Genomic DNA, 9,952 nt, shown 5'->3' with positions numbered 1-9,952 from the left:
TGTCCCTGCACTTGTGCCAATACCAGGCTGTTTTAAGAACCACGGCCTTGTAGTATAGTTTGAGGTCTGGCAAATTAATACCTCCCATTTTGTTTTTGTTGCTTAAAATTGCTTTTGCTATACGGGGTCTTCTTTGATTCCATACAAAGTGTATAATTATTTTCTCTACGTCTGTAAAGAATGATGTTGGTAATTTAATAGGGATTGCATTGAATCTGTAGATCACTTTGGGTAGTATAGACATTTTAACAATGTTGATTCTTCCGATCCACGAGCATGGTATATTTTTCCATCTATTTGCAAGTTCTGCTATTTCTTTTCTCAGTGTTTCATAGTTTTCCTTATAGAGGTCCTTTACCTCTTTAGTTAGATATATACCTAGATATTTTATTTTCTTTGTTGCTATTTTGAAGGGTATTGAGTCTTTAATTTGGTTTTCCGATTGACTGTTATTGGCATATATAAATGCCTCTGATTTGTGTATATTAATTTTGTAGCCTGAGACTTTGCTGTATTCGTTAATCAATTCCAGGAGTCTCTTGGTTGAATCCTGGGGGTTTTCCAGATATAACATCATATCATCAGCAAAAAGTGAGAGTTTGATCTCTTCCTTCCCTATTTGGACTCCCTTGATTCTGCTCTCTTGCCTGATAGCTCTCGCAAGGACTTCCAATACTATGTTGAAAAGTAATGGAGACAATGGGCAGCCCTGTCTGGTTCCAGTTCTAAGTGGGAGTGCTTTCAGTTTTTCCCCATTCAGTATGATGTTGGCTGTGGGTTTGTCATATATGGCTTGTATCATTTTTAGGTAGGTTCCATCAATGCCTATTTTGTTAAGCGTTTTTATCATAAAAGGGTGTTGAATTTTGTCAAATGCTTTTTCTGCATCTAATGAGAGTATCATATGGTTTTTGTTTTTGCTTCTATTTATGTGGTGAATTACATTTATAGATTTACGTATGTTGAACCACCCCTGCATCTCAGGGATGAAGCCCACTTGGTCGTGGTGGATTACTTTTTTGATAAGTACTTGGATTCGATTTGCTAGTATTTTATTGAAAATTTTTGCATCTATATTCATGAGGGAAATTGGTCTGTAGTTCTCGATTTTTGTTGTGTCCTTTCCAGGTTTTGGTATTAATGTTATAGTGGCTTGGTAGAACGTGTTAGGGAGAACACCATCCTTCTCAATATTGGAGAATAGTTTATGTAGGATGGGCACCAGTTCTTCTTTGTATGTATGGTAAAATTCAGGTGTGAACCCATCTGGACCAGGGCTTTTCTTTTTGGGAAGGTTTTTTATTGCTGTTTCAATTTCAGTTCTTGATATTGGTCTGTTCAGGTACTCTATTTCTTCCTGGTTGAGCCTGGGAAGACTATGTGTTTCTAAAAATTTGTCCATTTCCTCCACGTTCTCCAGTTTGTGTGCATAAAGATTTTTGTAGAATTCATAGATGATATCTTGTATCTCTGTAGTATCGGTTGTGATTTCTCCTTTCATGTTCCTAATGGAGGTTATTAGAGATTTTACTTTTGTGCTCTTGGTTAGTCTAGCCAGAGGTGTGTCTATTTTGTTTATCTTTTCAAAGAACCAACTTTTTGTTTTATTAATTTCCCTTATAGTTTCTTTGTTGTCCTTTTCATTTAGTTCTGATTTGATCTTAGTAATTTCTCGCCTTCTGCTGGGTTTGGGATCGTTCTGTTCTTCTTTCTCCAGTTCTTTGAGTCTATTCGTTAGGTTGTCTATTTGCATGTTTTCTGTCTTTTTGATATAGGCATTTATGGATATGAATTTTCCTCTCAGGACTGCTTTAGCTGCATCCCATAGATTTTGATAAGTTGTATCTCCATTGTCATTTAATTCAAAGAAATTTTTGATTTCCATCTTGATTTCTTCTTTTATAGAATAATTATTCAGGAGAAGGTTATTTAGCTTCCACGACTTTGAGTAAGAGTGAGGGTTTCTGTTTGTGATCATTGTTACTTTTATTCCGCTGTGGTCTGAGAAAATGCATGGTATAATTTCTATTTTTTTGAATTTTTGAAGACATGATTTATGTCCTAGGACATGGTCAATCTTAGAGAATGTCCCGTGAGCTGATGAGAAGAATGTATATTCTGTGGACTTTGGGTAGAATGTCCTATAGATGTCAGCCATGCCCATTTGTTCTAGCATTCTATTGAGGTCCATTATGTCTTTGTTTATTTTCTGTTTAGAGGATCTGTCCTGTACTGTCAGTGGGGTGTTAAAGTCTCCAGCTATTACAGTATTGTTATCTATCATTTGGTTGAGATCTAGTAGGGTTTGCTTTATGAATCTAGGTGCACCTAGGTTGGGTGCATATATATTGAGTATAGTCATGGCTTCTTGATGAATTGTGCCTTTAATCAGTATGTAGTAGCCATCTTTGTCTTTTATTATTTTTGTTGGTTTGAAAGCTAAGCTATTGGAAATTAAGATTGCCACACCAGCTTTCTTTTGGTTACCATTTGCTTGAAATATCGATTTCCATCCTTTTATCTTCAGTCTAAATGCATCTTTGCAGGTTAGGTGAGTTTCTTGAAGACAGCAGATACTTGGATTGTATTTTTTTATCCATTGGGCCAGTCTATGTCTCTTGAGCGGGGAGTTCAAGCCATTCACATTTATTGAGAAAACTGATAGGTGAGACAGTTTTTTGTTCAGCTTGTTGGGTAGAACTTCATTGTGATGTTTTCTCTCCTGGGCCATTGTGGTATCTGGAATTTCATCTTTAGCTCTTGAGTAGTTTTACATTCGTGGATCTTTCTTGTGCTGATCCGTGTATAATTCTCTTTTGAGTACTTCTTGGAGGGCTGGTCTTGTCTTGGTGAATTCCCTCAACCTTTGTTTATCTGAGAATGTCTTGATTTCTCCTTCGTATAGAAAACTTAGCTTAGCTGGGTACAAGATTCTAGGCTGGGCATTATTCTGTTTCAGAAGCGTGAAAATGGGGCCCCAACCTCTTCTTGCTTGTAAGGTTTCAGCTGAGAAATCTGGCGTAATTCTGATGGGTTTTCCTTTGTAAGTTACTTGTTTCTTTCTCCTTACAGCTCGGAGAAGTGACTCTTTAGTGGATATTTTGGTCAGCCTGATGACTACGTGGCGTGGTGTTTTCCTATTTGCTATGAATCTCCCAGGGGTCCTTTGAGCTTCTTGAATCTGTATGTCTAGAGTATTGGCAAGGCCTGGAAAATTTTCCTCTATTATGTCTTCAAATAGCTTGTCCAACCCTTGCTTGTTATCTTCTTCACCCTCAGGAATGCCAATAACTCTCAAGTTAGGTTTCTTCACATAATCCCACATTTCTTGAAGACTCAGATCATTTCTCTTACTTTTTCGATCTATCTCTGTGACTGACTTATTTAGTTGGAAGGAGTTATCTTCAATTTCTGAGATTCTTTCCTCTGTTTGATCTACCCTGCTCTTGAGACTTTCCACAGTGTTTTGTAGCTCTCTGAGTGAATTCTTCACTTCTAGGAGTTCAGTTTGGTTTTTCTTCAATATTTCAATTTCTTTAGTGAATTTTTCCTCCAAATCCTGTATTTTTTTTGTGTTTTCCTTGTGTTGTTTATCCATTGATTCTTGTATATTATTCAGCTTGTTTATAATCCATAATTGGAATTCTTCCTGTGACATGTTGGTGTTTTGAGTCTGGTTTGTGTCAGATGGTTGGGAGCTGGTATTTCTCTTTGGGGATGAGCTTTCCATTTGATTCTTTTTGCTCTCCGTGTTTTTTCGCTGGGCCCTTCCCATCTAGATTTGTCGTTGGATCTTTACTTATAGGTTTAGTCTGGTTAACAGGACTCTTTGTGCTCTATTCTTAGGCTGTGAAACAGTCTAGGTATGTTGCTTCTTTTGGCAAGAGGGGGAGACTGTTGTGTATTGTTCAGAGATTTTTCTGTTTCCGTTGGGGGACTGCTTCTGATGGGTCCAATCCTAGAGGATTGGAGTGATCCAGGACCGCTTTGGTGAGTTAGGACACTGTGTTGTGGTCTTTCAGAAGGCAGGCAGGGTCCACACTAATAGTAGACCGAAATTCTCTTTGTTTGTTTGTTTGTTTGTTTCCCTTTGGTTCTTCCTCTATAGGGGAGGTTTCTGACTCTATCTGCCGGCAAGATACTAGCTATGGGGAGAGGATGGTGACTTTGCTTGCTCAGCGCCCCAGTTGCTGTAGCTCCCACGGGCAAAAGTCTGTCTTGGCCCAATGTCCCCAGGGATCAGGTTCCACACTCTCGCTTCTGGAGAAGTATTCAGTGTTTACACTTGGGCAGGGATACTATATAAGGTCCGTGGACCAGGGGAGAGGGCCGTCCAGGGAGCCTCTTGGTACCCTATTGCTCCGCAGTGACTTGGCTGTGGGCCCTAGAGTGGCAATTGCGTGCCCGCAGATCTCCGGCCCTGGGGGTGACTACTCAGGATCCGGTATGTACCAGAGCCAGGGACCTGGCCCGTTCCGAAGCTCACCGTGGGTCCCCAGTTAGAAGGTGAAAAGAGAGGAGAAAGAGAAGAGAAAAAAAAAAAAAAAAAGAAAAGAAAAAAGAAAAGGAAAGAAAGAAAAGAAAGAGGAGAAAACGAAAGAGAAAAGAAAAAAAAGAAGAAAAAGAAAAAAAAAAAAAAAGAAAAAAAGAAAGAAAGGAAACGCAAAAAGCCAAACCAAAAAACACCAAAAACGCCAACAAAAATGAACAAAAAACAAACTACATAGCACTTCACCACACCGCAAGGCAGAAAAATACACAAATCTGAAGTATATAATTCAGCGACTCAATGTTTTTTTGTTTGTTTGTTTGTTTTACGCCTTAGCACAGCTCTGCCCCTTCACTTCCGCTCGGCTGGGTCCGGAGCGGCCATAAGATGTTTTTGTTTTTACGCCTTAGCGCAGCTCCGCCCCTTCACGCCCGCCCGGCTGGGTCCCGGGCGGTTTCGCAGTGGATTTCAAGATGGCGTCTGCGCGCCTGCACAGCTCCGAGGGTGGTGGGGATCCAACCTCTGCGCTCAAAAAGGCGCGGCAGCCAGAGGCCCAGAGGGCGTAGGTGCCCGCCGAGGCTGTCCGCCGCCGGAAAAAAAAAGAAAAAGAAAAGAAAAGGAAAGAAAAAAAAGAAAAAACCCCCAAAAAACAAAAACAAACACAAACACAAACAAACAAAACCCAGAAGAAATTTACCAAGAATAAAATATACAGTTCGGCGAGCCTATTCTTCTTGTTCGTGTTGTTTTTTTTTTTTTTTTTTTTGCCTTAGCGCAGCTCTGTCCCTTCACCCCGATCGCGGCCCCGGCATATCCCGCACTCCTGGCGTTGGTTCAGAGACCAGCGGAGGGCGCCGGGCAAAGAGAGCCACTCGGCACTTTATGGCTCCCGAGCGGTTTCGCCCTCGCTTTCAAGATGGCGCCTGCAGAGCTCCGGGGCTGGAGGAGACCGGCTCCTCGGCAGGCAGAGACCACCACTGCCCGGGGGCTGGCGAGCAAGGACGCGCACCAGGGGGTCACCGGCTGGAGAACCGCCGAAAAAGGCAGCACGGGCAGAAAGAGCCGCTGGGCACTTTTTGGCTCCCGAGCGGTTTTGCCTTCGCTTTCAAGATGGCGCCTGCCGAGCTCCGGGGCCGGAGGGGGCCGGCCCCCTGGCAGGCGGAGACCGCCACTGCCCAGGGGCTGGCCAGCAAGGACGCGCACCGGGGGTGACCGGCTGGAGAACCGCCGAAAAAGGCAGCACCGGCAGAAAGAGCCGCTGGGCACTTTTTGGCTCCCAAGCCGTTTCGCTCTCGCTTTCAAGATGGCGCCTGCCGAGCTCCGAGGCTGGAGGGGACCGGCTCCCCGGCAGGCAGAGACCGCCACTGCCCAGGGGCTGGCCAGCAAGGACACGCACCGGGGGTGACCGGCTGGAGAACCGCCGAAAAAGGCAGCACCGGCAGAAAGAGCCGCTGGGCACTTTTTGGCTCCCGAGCCGTTTCGCTCTCGCTTTCAAGATGGCGCCTGCCAAGCTCCGGGACTGGAGGGGACCGGCTCCCCGGCAGGCAGAGACCGCCACTGCCCAGGGGCTGGTCAGCAAGGACACACAGCGGGGGGTGACCGGCTGGAGAACTGCCGAAAAAGGCAGCACGGGGTACAACGCTATTTGCTGTCCGGGAGTCTTTTGTGTTTTTCTGCCCTGGGGCAGATCCGTCCCTCCTCGCCAAGCGCTGTCTCAGCTGAGATCCCCCAGGTTCTAAGGTAATTTCGCAAATAAAGCCTCCTGTCTCCAATGCGCCACGTATCCCTCAGTGATTCTGTGCTGGCCTGGGTCAGGGCTCTGTTCAATTGGGAGCGGAGGGCAAGCCGCTTTCCCGAGGGGCTGCACCCGCCCCGGCTGGGGGCGGGTGTACCCAACCCGTGCTCCGCTGGCTAGTGTCTGTCCCGCGTTCCTAATATTCGTTCACCTCAGACCTCACTCGCTCTGTTTGTCCCACGCTGATTCTCCGTGGATTCACACCGCTGTTCCTGTGTGGGAGCGGTCTTCTAGCGTTGTGGCAGGTCCGGATCGATGCCTTCCTTCCCGGGAGCGCAGATTCAGGCCGTCACCACCACTCCGCCATCTTTTTCCCCCTCCAAGCTGAATATTTTTAAAATCAGGTCTTCCTCCCATGTCTAATGCCAAGAATACAGTTTACAAATATTTGAGATGATGAATATATTAGTTATCTTGATCTGATCACTATACATTGTATGTATCGCAATATCACATGTACCCACAAATATGTATAGTTATTGAGTCAATTAAAAAATTTTGAAATGTAGTTTCCCCACCCAAAACTATTAATATTATTTTTTTTCAAACTCTTCTAAATACAATTCATGTATATAAGTATGTATGTGTGTGTAATATATACTGTTCTTCTGTTAAGGAAAATATACCATCCTATAAGCATACAGTATTAATCTCTTAAATTTTTATTTGCACCATATTTAGGGACCATAGGGTGTGCATGTATGTGTGAGTGTGTATGTGTGTGTGTGTGTATACAGAGGTATGTGTATCTGCTTAATTTTAACCAACTTTTGCATAAAAATACTATGCTTGATTCATTAATTCCCCAGTTGATGGATATTGAAGTTGTTAATCTTTTTAATAAGGAGAAGAATTTCTTTTAAAATTGGTTCTTTGGCCAATTTTTGTGTGTGTGTATGTGTCTGCGTGAGTATTTTAAGATTGATCTGTCAAATGTGTTCACTCCATAATTTGAAAAAATTATGCTTTTTCCTGGCATATGTGTTGTAAATATATTTTCCTATTTTGACACTTATCTTTTGTTTTTCCTGTGTTGTTATTTGGAATACCTATGTGATAAGGTACATAAAACAATGCGTTCAGTATTTGACATATTTACATGAATATCAATTCCCTTTTTATATCTATCTTCTCTTTCTTGGAGACAGGGTACAGAATGCTCAAAAATATACATATTAAAAAATGTATTGAAACTTTCAGTTGTAACTTGGAATATCCGGAGCTCATTTCCTGTATCTTTGGTCTTTCCTGTAAACCTGAAATTGGAAGGAACATTCTGATTTATGTCAGTTGTTCTCTCTCTTTTTCCTTCATTTTAGTATCAGTATCTCCTTGTGTCTTATGGAAACATATTGAATGAACCATAAAAATAATAAAAGGGGAAGAATTTAACTTTGGTTCACATGGTATAATAAAGCAGTAAAAAGTTTAATAATGTAGGCTGAATTTAGAAGTAAAAAGAACTAGAAAATTGTGAAAGGTATATTAAAAGGAAATGAATATTGTCAAAGCAAGAGATTAAAATAAGACTGAACTGACTGGCATGTTGCTCATTGTTAAAATTTTATATTTAGTATTTCTGTGTGTGTGTGTGTGTGTGTGTACATGCATAGATTTTATGAAGGAAGGCACTCTCAAATATTTAAACAATCATTACTGGAATGATCAGAACATTTGATAGGTAAGTATATTAAAATGGGACTACCATGTTCAAAGGATGTGAAAGTGTATTGAAGTAAATCATGCATAATTTTCTCTATTATTGCAACATGCTACAAAATATTGATAATTCCTTGCTGAAAACTAAAAAAAAAAAGAAAAAAACATATCCATCTCAGAAAGTTGTCTACTCACACCAAATTCCTTAAATTGCTATTCACTTTGTTTGAAGAACCTTTTGCTTTTTAAGTATTTTCCTATTTCCCATTTCATTATTTTCATGTGCAATTAGGTAAATGTATTGAATAATTACTATTAATTCTATTTTATTTAGAAGAAATACACAGTGATAAATTGCAATCCATTGGAAAGTTGCATTTTCATGGCTGAGAATATGTATGCAACCTCCAAACTTAGTATTCATTTTTTTTTTTTTTTTTTTTTTGAGACAGAGTCTCACTCTGTTGCCCGGGCTAGAGTGAGTGCCATGGCTTCAGCCTAGCTCACAGCAACCTCAAACTCCTGGGCTCAAGCGATCCTCCTGCCTCAGCCTCCCGAGTAGCTGGGACTACAGGCATGCGCCACCATGCCCGGCTAATTTTTTGTATATATATATTTTAGTTGTCCATATAATTTCTTTCTATTTTTAGTAGAGACGGGGTCTCACTCTTGCTCAGGCTGGTCTCGAACTCCTGACCTCGAGCGATCCACCCGCCTCGGCCTCCCAGAGTGCTAGGATTACAGGCGTGAGCCACCGCGCCCGGCCAGTATTCATTTTTAATTTGTTTTTTCTTTTCTTCTTTACAGATTAACTATTTCTAACATGTGATTTCCCCACATCAATGGAAACAATGCAGCAAAATAACAGTGTAACTAAGTTCATACTGGTAGGATTAACACAAGATCCTACAAGGCAGAAAATGGTGTTTTTAATCTTCTTAATTTTCTATGTGGGAACTATGGTGGGGAATATTCTCATTATTGTGACCATCAAATCCAGCCGGACACTAGGAAGCCCCATGTACTTCTTCCTATTTTATTTATCCTTTGCTGATTCCTGCTTTTCGACTTCCACAGCTCCTAGACTAATTGCAGATGCTCTCTCTGCAAAGAAAATTATATCATACAATGAGTGCATGACACAAGTCTTTGCACTACATTTATTTGGCTGCATGGAAATCTTTGTACTCATCCTCATGGCCGTTGATCGCTATGTGGCTATCTGTAAGCCCTTGCGTTACCCAACCATCATGAGCCGGCGGGTCTGCATCATCTTGATTGTTCTTGCATGGATAGGGTCTTTTATACATTCTATAGCTCAGATTATCCTGGCCTTGAGATTGCCTTTCTGTGGACCCAATTTGATTGATCATTATTGTTGTGATTTGCAGCCCTTGTTGAAACTCGCCTGCATGGACACGTACATGATCAACCTGCTATTGGTATCTAACAGTGGGGCAATTTGCTCAAGTAGTTTCATAATTTTGATGATTTCATACATTGTCATCTTACATTCACTGCGAAACCACAGTGCAGAAGGGAGGAAAAAAGCTCTCTCCACTTGCACTTCTCACATCATTGTAGTCATTTTATTTTTTGGCCCATGCATATTCATATATACACGCCCCCCAACCACTTTCCCTATGGATAAGATGGTGGCAGTGTTCTACACTATTGGGACACCCTTTCTCAACCCGCTCATCTACACACTGAGGAATGCAGAAGTAAAAAATGCCATGAAAAAGTTATGGCATGTCAAAATTATTTCAGAAAGCAAAGAATGAATTGAGGGCCTGACCGGATTAGTTATCCAGTCATGATTTGGCTGAATAAGTACAGATATCAAAGATGACAGTTTCTGAATATTGTGGAAATAACATACTATCATATATGTTTGTGGGTTCCTAGTTTTTCTAGTTAACCAGCATTCTATCAGAGCTAGATAAAGTGTAGATTAATTCGGATAATTATGGACCAATAGTATTTCCTCTTCAGAGTCTCCTCCTTCC

At 41.5% G+C, this 9,952-nt stretch overlaps 1 protein-coding gene across 1 annotated transcript; it reads left to right on the top strand.

Moving 5' to 3' along the window:
* The first annotated feature begins 8,794 nt into the window (after positions 1-8,794).
* On the top strand, positions 8,795-9,727 carry LOC138384442 (olfactory receptor 4C11). Its single transcript, XM_069469945.1, has one exon. The coding sequence runs from the start codon at positions 8,795-8,797 to the stop codon at positions 9,725-9,727; it is 933 nt and encodes a 310-aa protein (XP_069326046.1).
* Positions 9,728-9,952: the final 225 nt, after the last annotated feature.

The sequence above is a fragment of the Eulemur rufifrons genome, chromosome 6 (genome assembly GCF_041146395.1).
Source record: "Eulemur rufifrons isolate Redbay chromosome 6, OSU_ERuf_1, whole genome shotgun sequence".
NCBI lineage: Eukaryota > Metazoa > Chordata > Mammalia > Primates > Lemuridae > Eulemur > Eulemur rufifrons.
Note: the sequence above shows the minus strand (reverse complement) of the source record. Positions and strands in the feature narration are given on the sequence as shown.

Excerpts from the sequence above, each read along its gene's own strand:
- LOC138384442 (XM_069469945.1), top strand. The coding sequence starts at position 8,795 with ATGCAGCAAAATAACAGTGTAACTAAGTTCATACTGGTAGGATTAACA.